This window comes from Talpa occidentalis, unplaced genomic scaffold (genome assembly GCF_014898055.3).
Source record: "Talpa occidentalis isolate TD23 unplaced genomic scaffold, MPIMG_talOcc4v2.1 talOcc4.4, whole genome shotgun sequence".
Classification (NCBI taxonomy): domain Eukaryota; kingdom Metazoa; phylum Chordata; class Mammalia; order Eulipotyphla; family Talpidae; genus Talpa; species Talpa occidentalis.
Genome location: NW_023604295.1, coordinates 27652258 through 27665041, shown reverse-complemented (window position 1 = coordinate 27665041; position 12784 = coordinate 27652258). Strand labels below are relative to the sequence as shown.

The following is a 12784-nucleotide window of genomic DNA, read 5'->3' as shown; positions in this document are numbered from 1 at the left end:
ATGCCATTTCAATTATTTTAAATACACATTAGATTTGGTGATGTCCCAAATACACGTGAGTAAATACATTTTTTTTCAATATTTTATAATGCCCAGGCAGTTCAGTCCTGGGCAGCTCAGTTCTTAGGTTTGCATAAAGAATTCCTGTTGTTGAGGCCCCAAAACCACAATGAATCCTTTCACATGCTCTGTGGTATTGAACAATTGCACATTGTATTTTTAAAAACAGGCTCTCTTTGTTTTTATCAAACAGCAAAAAACAAGAAGAAAAGTTTAGATATTAGTTTAGGACTTTACAGGGCACATAACTATATTTCTTTTACTATATGTAAAAAAAATTTTTTGTTAGTCAAAACATGTTCTGTCTTTCTATTTCTAATTCTCAAATGTACTTTGTCTCACTTACTTTTTCCTAAAATATTTCTATATATTACTGAAGTTAAGCCAGTGCCTAAAATGTGATTTTTGTAGGTCCATTCCTTGCTAATTTAACTCCTCACTACAGTTGTATGGGTGCTTCGATCACATAGAGTAGCCAGTGTTGAAAAAAAATAATCTCATGATACACAAAGTGATGAAATAAGCATGTCATTATAAAATGTGTGTGGGCAGCTATCTCAGTGTATGTTTTAAAGGGTTCTGTGGCTGCCACACACTGACCACTTTATGTTTCTGAACTGCTCAATGGTTCAACTTCCGTCTTTGCCTCCAATCTTTTTTCCTCCAATCCATTTCCCACATTAGCCAGTGTGTTTCCTAAAGCACTCTCCTGCTTAAAACCCCGCAGTGACACCACATTGCATTTGACATAAAGACATGGTTTTCAAGACTCCACCTTCTTCTCCAGTCAGCTATGTCATCACTTCTGTAAACCCCAACTGTGTTTTAGCCACACCGTGCCCCTCTGAGATGTTAGAAAGCTCTTCCATGTTTGACCTTTGTTCTTTCCTCCTTATCACTCTCTTACTGCCTGTTCTCAAGCCCACACCCAGTCTGGCCCTTCTTTTCCACCTACATGACTTCTGCTCACCATTCCTATCCCAGTGTCTCAACGCCTTCTATGACCTTGACACAAAGCAAAGTCCCATAGCCTTCTTCATGTCCCCAGACTCCTTTGTCATATGCTCCTCACATTCTTTTAATTGCTTGTTTAATCACCTCCTTTCCCCAATAGGCATCTAACAGTCTGAGAGCAGAACTGCCCCGCTGCTCTAGGTGAGCACATATCTTAGAAAATGAGTGTCTAACACAACCTCTGACCCCAAAAAACTCACAATGCAGTTGTAAAGTAGAAATAATGATATCTGTTTTATTGTTATCTTATATATGACATAGATCTCTAATTTAAATCTATAGAGTATATTAAAAGTAAGTTTACTAATACACTTATTTTGAAGCATGAAATACATAAAGTTTAAAATACAAGAATAAAGTAAATATATTTTATACTCATGCTTAGTAAAAATTAAAACTATCATATTTAAGAAACTCCTTATATCTCTTATTTCATCACCAAATAAGGAAGGTTCTATAATTGCTCATTTTGCAAGAACATTTCTTTCTTATTAAATGATTATCTCATATGGAATTTCCTATAAAATCAACAAAGTGACGAAATGTCATATGTGTCCAAAGCATTTGTGCTTTTTTTCCAGTAGATGTCATTTGCAGAAAAATGTCAGTGGTAATCCACTACCTATTACTTTTTTGTGTGCTAGTAACACATAACAGTTATTGATTGTATCTACTATCCCGAGGCTACCTGGTGATGACCCATCAACATGAAGCAGTCGTTGTCCTAACAAACATAACTTTGCCTACACATGCTTAACAAGTCCTCGTATGTCTGATATTGTCTTTCACTCTACCTTACATCTTCTCAAATTAATTTTGCCTCCATTGTTCAAATACACAACTAACAGGCATCAAACCCCTTTTTATTTCAGCCAAGGATTCACAGAATATTTGAGCACAGTGGTTGGAGACAATACTTTATATATATAAATGAAATTATTCAAACTTTCCCTATCATTATATATCAGCATACTTTCCCCCTCATTAGTGATAACATTTTCTGTATCATGAGGACATTAGTTGATGTTCATTATAAAGTACTATGTGTAATCTGGCTGCAAATCTTCTGGACTCTGCTGTTTTCATTTTTTAACAGATTGCCATTTGCCCAGTGGATAAATAAACTGTCTGTAGACTCAGATCTTTCTTGTCTCTAAATGTACAGTAGCTTAGAAAAGCTCTCTCAGCAAGTTGTTTTCCAGAAGCCCTTATTCACAGAAAAGATGGATAAGAACCCCAGGCCTGCATACCTCCTAGTGATTATCAAGACTTAGCTACAGTGTTGTCATCAGTGAATTTATGAGCATTTTGGGAAAAGGTACAAAAAAAAGGAGTCAAAGGGAGACCAACAGATAAAAGAGGAGAATTGTGATGTTGGGTTAGAATTTCTAGGTTATCAAGGCCATGGGGATGGGGGGAGGAATATACCTCCAGGACATTCTCTCCCTCTCAGGAACAGAAGAGATTTGTTCTCAGCTATCATGGCCATGTGCACATCCATACAAAAAATTAGATCTTCTAAAAACATTTGAGCCTCAACAGAAAAACTGGTTCTGATCAATCCCATGGGTGTAGTTTATCGGCAAACAGCTACTACTTTCTACATGGATTTTATGGCTAAACCCCGAACGTGGGTTGTCTCTTGCCAGAAACAAAATTTCATAGACAAATTTATCTCCAGCAGGTATTGAAGTGTCAAAACAATGTGCCAGTTTAGAGAAGGGATGAGAATAGAGGCATGACACAGTCCGGAAACAGAATGCTTACGCGAGCACTTAGTTTTCTTTTCTTTTTCATTAAGGTAAAATGATTTCTGGGTTTTTTCACAAGGGCATAAAACCCTCCTGCCCAGACCAGTTGTTAGGAAGAAAGTCAGCAGCAGGTGTGTGACGCCAGGTGCATGGAGCACCAGGGAGAGGGAAAGGCACGGTGACAAAGGTGACAGTGAGCACACCTGTGTTTGAGACAAAGCGATGAGGCCTCCTCCATGGTCCAGTCGAGCCAATGATACAAGAATAAGAAATCATGTAAGGTGAATCAGAAACAGAATATTATTAAGCTATGGTTTTAGCTTTATTTGTGTCAACTTGCAAAGATATAAAACTCAAATTTTAGACCTTTATTACTTTGTGGGGGGCAGGGAAGTTTTTGTTGTTTGTTTTTTTGTTTTTTGTTTTTTTTATCATAGTAGTGTTCATTTTCCCCTTGGGGATTCAAAATTCTAAGTCAGGCCTCTCAAGTTCCTAATGTGAATGATACCAGCAACCGCTTCTGTGCTGCTGTGTAGGTGATGACTGGTAAAGCCTCCAAATGAGAGTACTGGTCAGTTTCATCTGGCCTTCAAAACAGCAAGCAAGACCAGAGAAGCAAGAAATCTAATATATTCCTTTATCAATTATTATTGTCTTCAATAGACAATGGTTTTGTGCTTGTTTTCTTTAAGCAGAAAACATTTTTTTGTTGTCGTTATTGCATGCACGATCACCTTAGTCCTCTGTGCTCCTCCCTCCCTCACTCTGATCCCTCTCCCTCCTCCTCCCCTGCAAGATGTCTCTGATTTATAATTGTCTGTTTTTGCTTTGTTGTGTTTTGTACTGTTACTACTTTTTTTATACTGATGTCTTATTTGGTTCCCCTATATTCGTGCTATAAGTGAAACCATCCAATATTTTTCTTTTTCCTTCTGGCTTATTTCACTGAGCATAATTCCTTCTAGTACCATCCATATTGCTGCAAATGGCATGAGTTTATCTTTTTTGATTGCTGAATAATATTCCATTGTGTATATATGCCACACCTTCTTGATCCAGTCATCTATTTTTGGGCATTTGGGTTGTTTCCAAGTTTTGCCTATTGTAAATAGTGCTGCAGTTAACACAGGGATACAGGTGTTCTTTTGAATCGATGTTTTTGTATCCTTTGAGTAGATCCCTAGGACTGGAATTGTCAGATCATTATGGTAGCTCCATTTTTAGTAGTCTGAGGAACCTCCAGACAGCTTTCCATAGTGGTTGGACCAGTTTGCACTCCCACCAGCAATGTAGGAGAGTTCATTTTTCACCACATCCTCGCCAATATTTGTTGCTGCTTGTTTTTTTGATATGTGCCATTCTTATTGGTGTAAGGTAGTATCTCAATGTGGTTTTAATTTGCATTTCCCTGATTATAAGGGATGTTGAACATTTTCAGAAAACATTTTTATATATCAGTCATTGTGTACTATGCCTCTACATTTAAGCTTCCAGAGGCAAGTCTAGGGGAAAATGAAAAAATGATTTTCATACAGATAAGATCTGGGGGTAAGTGAAGGTTAAGAAGAGTCTTCAGACTCATATATTCCGTTGCTGAATCTGAATTAACTAAAATTTCAACTCTATGTGTTTTGTCTACTTAATCTCAATAAACCACCCAAATACTGTTCCTTAGAGCATATATAACCCCTCCGAGAACCCATTAGCCCTCTTCATCCTGTTATGAGCCTTGCTGTCTTTGCTGAATGTGCCAGAGGTGAAAAGTTATTATCTCATCCACAATAGAGTGAAGTTGTTTGCAGGAAACATTGATGATCAAAGGATATGAAATTGAGGACATGGTGATTAATATCAACAGAAATGCCTATCACACCATGGATTTGTTTCAAAAAGTTGAGTTGTTTGATCATTTGCTTTTGACTGAGAACTATAAAAATCCCAGTTCTTTGATCAGAAATCCTCATGCCTAATCCTAATGATAGAACCAATCACTCTCACTTAACACTAGAAATATAGTTCACTGATTTGCTTTTCAAATGAAAGAAGTGATTTGCTGCAGTGAAACAAATTCTAGACTTTCAGAGCTCTTATTTTGGAAACTTACTGAATGAATGGTTTTATTTTTCTGAGTTTTAAAAGTAAATTAAGTAAATGTGCAAGGAGGAAAATGTGCAAAAATGTGATACTATGTAGTATATTTAAATATATATCATAGCAGATAGATATACAAAAAAGCAAGTATAATAAAATGTTTATGGTAGAATCTAGGTAATAACTATAGAGATGTTGACTGTAAAAATCTTTGAGATTTTCATGATAAAATAATGGAAAAGATACTAAGAGAGTGCATACCTAAAGTTGAGTTTGTGTCACAAAGAAAATACTACACGATATAAGATTAATTTCAATGGATATTCATCTGTGGAAAATATAAAATGATTTTAAGATGCTTAATAAGGTCTTCTGGTTATTCTCTTAAAGATTAAGAGCCACCCTAAAGATAGAAAAATCAGAATTAAGGAGGGACTGCCAGGCTATAGTGAAAATTATATTGTATATCTCTGCCATTTTATTATATAACTAGTAGGAAACTGGAATAGCTATTTTCCTTATTATATTTAACCTTAATATTAAAAAATTATTAAATATCTTGACATATACATATAAAATTGTATACAAATAAATTTAAAACATGGCTTAAAATGCTGAGTTTGATCTTATGCTTTTCCAAGCCTGGCCCAAAACAACAACAACAAAAATATGTATCCTGTCCTGTTGTTATTGTTTCATTATAACATGGTCACAGTTGGGGGGATGGTGAGAGCAAGGGAGACATAACTGTCAATGTTTTTTGAAAAGAAAAAAAATACTTCTTGAAAAGTGATAGAATTCATAAGCTCCTTATTACAAATTATTCTCTATAATGACATTTTCCCTTCAGAAAGTTCACTTCTGCCATATATAAAAATAAAATCTGAAAATTGTCCTTTTAACTGGCAGGGCAATTATTTTCTATTTAAAAGATCTGTTCAAGCTCATGACCTCAATAGCAGGAATGTCTCAAGCTCTTCTTCCAGGTCTTTGGGGGAAAACTCCTGCTTCTTCATTTCCTGTTTCTTCTTTTCATTGTTCTTTGATTCCCATAGCAGTAGTGTTTGTGGCTGTGCTGGTGCTATGGGTCTTAAAAACAAGAAGGGACAGGAGACCAAAATGATGTCAAAAAACTGAGAATCTTAATAAGAGAGAGTCAAGCTTAATATTATAAGGGGGAGTAAGGGGAGATGCAATAAACAAAACATTCACTCCACTGTCTTATCACACTTGCCATGAGGGACTTAAGCAATAACTACAGCATGAATCTCTACATTTTTTAAAAAAAACAAGTTTTTATCCCTCCAGCAACATAATAAAGGAAGGGTAAAACCCTGACCCAGTCATTTTTCTGCAAAGTAGACTTGAAATGAGTGTTTTCTATGACAATTTTATGAATCTCTCAATCACATTTTTTTTTACTATAAGAAATTCATTCTTGTTTCAAAAGGTAATCCCAAGTATAAAGAGAACACATAGATCATGCATAATCCTATCTCCCAGAGACATGAACTTGTAATACCTAGTATATATCTCTCCAGATTTTTTCCACAAATATGTAGCACATATTTAGAAATTTTAAGAGAAACATGCAGTTTTTCTCCACAATGAAAATGAGTTTTATTTTCTTCCTTTAAGAATTATCCCCCTTCACCCTGTGACAGTTACATTTTTCATTTCTGTGCCAGTTCCTTCTTGAACTATAAACATACTCAATACCTTACAAAAGGAAAAGGGGGAAATCTATAAAACTTCCCTTGTATGCTTTCCCTGCATTTTTTATGTTTCCACTGTTATAGGGCAGCCCCGATATTGAACGGGTTGCCTGGCTGTGGGTCCTCACCGCGCGCTTAAAAGGGACTTATTAATACTTCACTACAGGCACACACAAAAGGTTAATAAAAGGTTTATTTACAAGGGAAAAGGAAATAAGGAAAATGTACAACTCAGGGAGAAAATAGGGAAATAAAATCTTTAATGCGTCCTACCCGATCCGCTGACCTGGAAACCCAAAGTCACTCTCAGAGCTGGCCGGATGCTGCGAGCTGGCGGAGAGCCAAAATGGGGGAACCCCTCCAAAGCCCACGTGTCTGGCTTTATACCAACCTGGCTGCTTAACCCCACCCTCAGGTCCCAGCCACCTTCCCTTTGGTGGTGATGGGATTTGGAGTTCCCAGTGTCTTTGGCTTTGACCTGGGGTGGGGGTGGAGTCCACAAAGCCTGTATGGAATTAGCTTTAGGACATCCTTTTCCCCCTAACACCACTGCTGTTCTTGTCCCTTCGTTCCCCTTTTTTTTAAACTGTAGTAAAAACACAACATGAAATCAGCCATCTTAAAAATGTCCCTTTTTCCATTTTCATTCAAGCTTTCTTTAGGAAAAATAAGATCTCTCTCACTATTTTCACTGCTTTGCCAAAGCATTCTTTAATTTTCTCTGCTCACTTTCATCTTTACGACATCTTTTCCTAAAGTGCTTGATGACATCCAAAATACCAAGTACAATGAAACTTGGCAATTCACATCCTCACTTAACTTCTCATTGGCATTTGACACTGTCTAGAACTCTTTATCCTTTGACTGTTTTCTAGTTCTTCTTATGTACCTATAAACATTCCTACTCAGCTCCCTTTATTGGGATTTCTTTGCCCCATTTTTAAAAATGTGATTCTCCAGGGCTCTAGCCTTAATGTTCATCTCTTTTGTCTCTACATTTTCTTGTTTGATGAACTTATCTATGAGGGCAATTTTAATTGTCCCAGCAATCCATACTCCTTGCCCATATCTGTCTTCTAAGTACGGACCCACAAATCCAAAAGGTCAACTGGATCTCTCCACTTGGATGAACTTCCCAAAGGTGCTACAAATTCAGCAAGTATCTTCTCAGTACATTATCATTTTTCCTCAATCCTCTTCCTCCTTGTTACTGTATAAAATTGGTAGCAACAGAATTTAGTAGTTGTAATAGCGTAAATAATTGTAAGGACATTTTTGAAAATATCTGATACAAAATTGACCACTGAAAGATAAAATATTTGCATTTATTTTGACATCTGTAGTCAATCAAAAATTGCTCTTGTAGCTAATTCATACAATTAGCTCTAAAAATGACTGCTAGAGAATTCAATAATCAGGAGTCCATTGGTGACTGTCTAGAAAACAATTATAGTAAGTTGCAACCTGTCTTGCTCGGGTTAGAAGTAAAGAGAAAGAAAGAAACTATTGCTAATGAATTTGGACCCGTCTCTGAAGTTTGACACTAAAGGCATGAGATATGAAAAAAAAAAAAAAAAAAAAAAAAAGAATGCCTGTAGGGGAAAGCAGATAAAACAAAGTCATCTTAGGACAGGGAAAATGTAGCAATGTTGCAGGTGGGAAAACAGACTGGAGATAAGAAAAATAAGAAGATACTGAAAATTTTGAAAATAAGAAGAATTGAATACTGACAATCATATGGAAGATGGCAGAAGACCTTTGTTTCTTGTGGTTATACTACATAGTCTTCATGTGACATTGGCTTTAATAAATTCGTGTCTACTATTTATCATTCATTACAGCATTGAATAAATAATGGTAAATGTTTTTTGAACTATTTATATGCAATCTTTAACTTTTATGTTTATTTTGACTATTTTGTAGTTAAGCAAAAATTGCAGTTGAAGCTAATTTGTACAATTAACTAAATCATGTGTTCCTTCTCCCTTTTAATATTTCCTTTATGTATCCCATTCCTAATGAGTATGAAGAATCCTTTTAATTAAGCCCATACACTGCTAGTATCTTTCAAGTAAAACTTATTTATCAATATATTCTCACTCCAAAATGAACATAGGGTTCTTCATTTTTCACATCTCAGTCTCATCAGATTTTGCTATTTTTCTCATTACTTACTTGCAAATTTTTCTTATATAATGGATTCTATATTGCAGATATAGGTATAGATATAGATATATCTCCTGTGTGGTTTCTCAGCTTAATCATTTATTTAATTCAAATGAATAAGCCCACCTTTCTGCTCTATTTTTGTGGAAGACAGAGGTAAAGCTGGGAAGCAGGAGGTAGATAGGGTTAAGGAGAGGTGGTAGAGTGTCTCCAGGGAGGAGAGGTTACCAGTTAGGCTCAATGATCTTAAAAAAACCACAGATCTCATTCAGTGGTATTTAAAAAGTTTTCAGCAAGAACAAAGGCGGTTCTCCTTTTGTTTACTCAGAAAGGATTTAAAGTGTTGTGGGGAAGGTGGGAGATGCAGACTAGGGTTTCAGAGATTGGACACAACCAGAGCTGGAAGCTTCTCGCAGGGAGTGACATTTTGGACAGATGGTGACTACTTCCTTTCTCTTTCCTCACTTCTCCCACCTCAAAGTTCTTAAGATTTTCGCTCCACTGCACAGATGTTCCCTAGTCAGGAGCACTTGAGTGAGCGCAAAATCATCCCTAAGCAGGCAGCATTCTAAGGCGGGAGTGGGGACTGTGACCTACCCTTCTCACTGCCTGGGTGGAAATCCTCGGCTTCTGAGTCTGCCACAGGGAGATGGGAGGAGCACAGGAAGTGATTACAGTCTGGCTTCTCCTCCCACAAAAGCCCTGCCTTCTCATGCTGTCCTGGACAGTGGAGAGGTTAGCTTTCTTTCTGCTTCTAATTCAGTTGATATGAAAGACCATGCAGAAGCTATGGAGTAGCTTTTTGTGCTTGACAAAAGTGCATAGATAGAAGACAGGGATTTCTGGCTGGGAGGAGGGAGGAGAGCTGAAGATCCCTGCCTGGGCTGGCTGATCTAAGCAGTCAAAGTGGGAAGCTGAGTGCTTGAAAGAGGATTGTGCTCGCACTAGAAATAAGCAGTAAGTGAGCCAATAACCATTATGACTTCGAGCAGGATTAATCCCTTTGGGGTTATGGGGTGAACTAGAAAATATTGCTTGACTCTGGACTAAAACTGTAAGGCTTCTGACTGTGTACAGTTGTTTGCTGTTTAGAGACTAGGGGCTTAAGTACAAAATCAGCTCTAAAATATCTCTTCCCACTTTTGGAAAATGCCAAGGATTTCTACTTTCAGTAGTTGGAGATTATATTCTCCTTCTCTGAAGTAGCCTCATCTCAAGAAAATTTACTACTAAATCAAATAAAGGTTCAGGATTAAATTGGAAAGATGAAATTTGGTATTGGCAGAAATTGCAATCTTGAATTATGTTCTGTGAGTACTGACATTATTATATCATTTAGCAGTGATTTGCCAATCATAAGAACATTTGGGGCAGGGCATTAAAAAGGGAAAATTGACAGCTTTTATGACAAAGAGGCTAAGTGGTCCATATGCGTAGGATGAAATATAAAAATGTATATAATTAATAATATATGGGTTAAAAGAATACATTAAACTGGAACAGTAGTCAAGGAACATAGAAGTGCTTACATAAAAATTTGCTTAAAAAGAAAAAAACGATAAGTGTCAATGACTTTGTGTGCTAGCCAAAAAATTCACAATGTTAACAAAGTCAAGATAATGAGGCAGGGATACTTCAATTTCTGTCATACATTAGAAGTACTGTTGCTGGACTGGATCTGTGGTTCTTTGGTCAGCAAGTTCTGGCAATGAAGCCACTGCCTCTGGTGCAAAGAATTCTGGGATGTCTGACAGTGAAATGGATGGAAGGACCCACATTCCATCTCTACTTAATGTCCTTTTGTCCAGAAATCGGGTCATGCAAGTGAGCTACTTGGTACGTATACAGATCAATATTCAGAAAAGCATTTCTAAATGTTTTGCATTAAAGGGTCTCTGGACAATATCTTATGGCAACCGGCAACCAGTGAACTAAAAGGATACAAAAGCAAAATGACAGAAAGGAAGTCAGCTTGATTAAAACCAACCTTGTTCTTTTTGTTTTCCATCAATCCTGAAATGGAACCTCAAATAAGGACAAGAGTAATAATAGAAAGAAATACTGTGGCCATCTGTTCTGTTCTAAAAGGCTAAAATCATTAATATATGAATGAGAATTCAGACTTTATGCATCATACTACTTGAAGATTCATAAATATCTTTATTACAAGGAAAAAACACACAAATGGGAGATACGTTTATTGGGAGAAAAATGTGCACAGTGTAAAGAAGATTTATGTCATGTTTGCTAAAGTACGCATTTCTTTCCCCAATGTAGTGGGGACACTAAGATGATATAGTAGGTGCAAAAATAAGAAAGATATTTAATTCCCTTAATCCTAGTTAATGTAGTTAATTCCTAAAGCCAGGACTGTTTTTAAGATATAATGATCTTGCACTACACATATGTAGTGATTTTTTTCTCTTTTACTTTTGTTACCAGTCTTCTACACAGGTACCTAGTTTTCTGAAATTACAAAGAAGTAACATGTTATTTTCGATATTCTGATCAGCTCTTGCATTGGGAGAAATTTTTTTTAAAGGCTCGTATTATCATATTATTATCTTTCTCTTGTAGCACAGCAGTTAAATGGTTATCCTGATTAATATCTAACTTTATTACTTCTGCAACAGGCGGGCTAAATGGGGAATAGCCCTTACGGTGTCGGGGGGAAAAAAAATGACAATATGCAATGAAGTGCATTTTCAAAGATGATCTGTAGTGTCCCAGTTTTAGGTAGTCTCCCAAACTACCTAATCTGGAAAATTATTTGATCTTTTTAAAATTATTTGAGTTGATTTTTCCAATTTTAGTTTTTATCTAATTTATAAGCAAATGTAGAAAATCTGAAGATTAATGATCTAAGTTTGATTAAAGTTGTCTTAGTCTTAAAAATATAGAAAAGATTAAAATAAAACAATTACCAGTGCAAGTCTTAATTGTAGTATAATTACTAAATATTCAATCTATAAGAAAAATACACTGGGACTCTTGGAGCATTTGTTTATTTATTTAAAAGTATTAAATAATCTTTTCTGAAACTGCAGAATTGAAAAACAGAAGTGTCATAATATTTAGAAAAGAATTAAAGGTGTAATTTGTATGGGAGCAGCAAAGTGGAAATATTAATGAATAATTATAAGGCTGCAGTTCAATGATAAAAGCATTTGCCTTGTCCATGAGACATTGACATAAAGAGTGATGTATTAAGACCAGTAAACAAGGCTAAGTAAATATTTTTATCTTTAAAAAGTATTAAGTGGGAATTAACATTATTAATGGAAAGAAACTAAATGATCATTTAAATTATTCTTTCACAAGAAAAGTAAAGAAAAAGGATATGGAAAACTAAGCAGTGATGAAGACCTCGAAATAATTGTTGATCAAAAGCAGGTAAGTGAACACTTACATACATTTTTTTATTGTCCAACTGTAGATTTTTGAAAACTGAAGCCCTTTCAGCTTTCAGTCCTGCCTGGTGACTGTATTAACCTGTCTGAAGTTTGAATAACAAAGTCAATTTTGAAAGCAGCTAAGCTTCCCCATAGGATACCTCTAATCATGATATACATGACATTGACATATATATTCTGTGTATAAGAATGATGAAAAAGCAGAACAAGTGAAGGGAACTTTTGAAAAATTAGAAGCCCCATTTGCAAAATGAACCAAAGCAATAATGATAATTTGGCTAAAAAGTGATTTAAGCAAGAAACAAAAAGCATATTACTTTGAAAATGATAACCAATACCATTAGTATAAAACAATGAATACAGATAGGAGGAGAAGAATAAATGATAATAAAAAACTGAGAGGTTCAAAAAATAATTATATTACTTAATTTAGTTTCTCTGTTAGTTTGCAATAAATTTAGAGATTATTTGGGGAAAAAAAAAACAAAGAGGAAGCCATTTAACATTCCTTAATACAGCCTGTGATTTTAGAAATATCTAACTTGGATTTTATATGGACCCATAAGGTAAAATG

The 12784-nt window shown here is 35.6% G+C and overlaps 1 protein-coding gene across 3 annotated transcripts in view; it reads left to right on the top strand.

Moving 5' to 3' along the window:
- Nucleotides 1-12784, top strand: part of PEX5L (peroxisomal biogenesis factor 5 like) — a 223350-nt gene that overhangs the window by 47557 nt on the left and 163009 nt on the right. For 2 of the 3 annotated variants that reach the window (XM_054700391.1, XM_037525151.2), the window contains exon 2: nt 12119-12190. In XM_054700391.1, the coding sequence (XP_054556366.1) occupies nt 12119-12190 (72 nt within the window). Of the gene's footprint in view, nt 1-9512; nt 9533-10453; nt 10634-12118; nt 12191-12784 lie in introns of those variants that run through there. The other variant, XM_054700392.1, reaches the window with a different exon arrangement.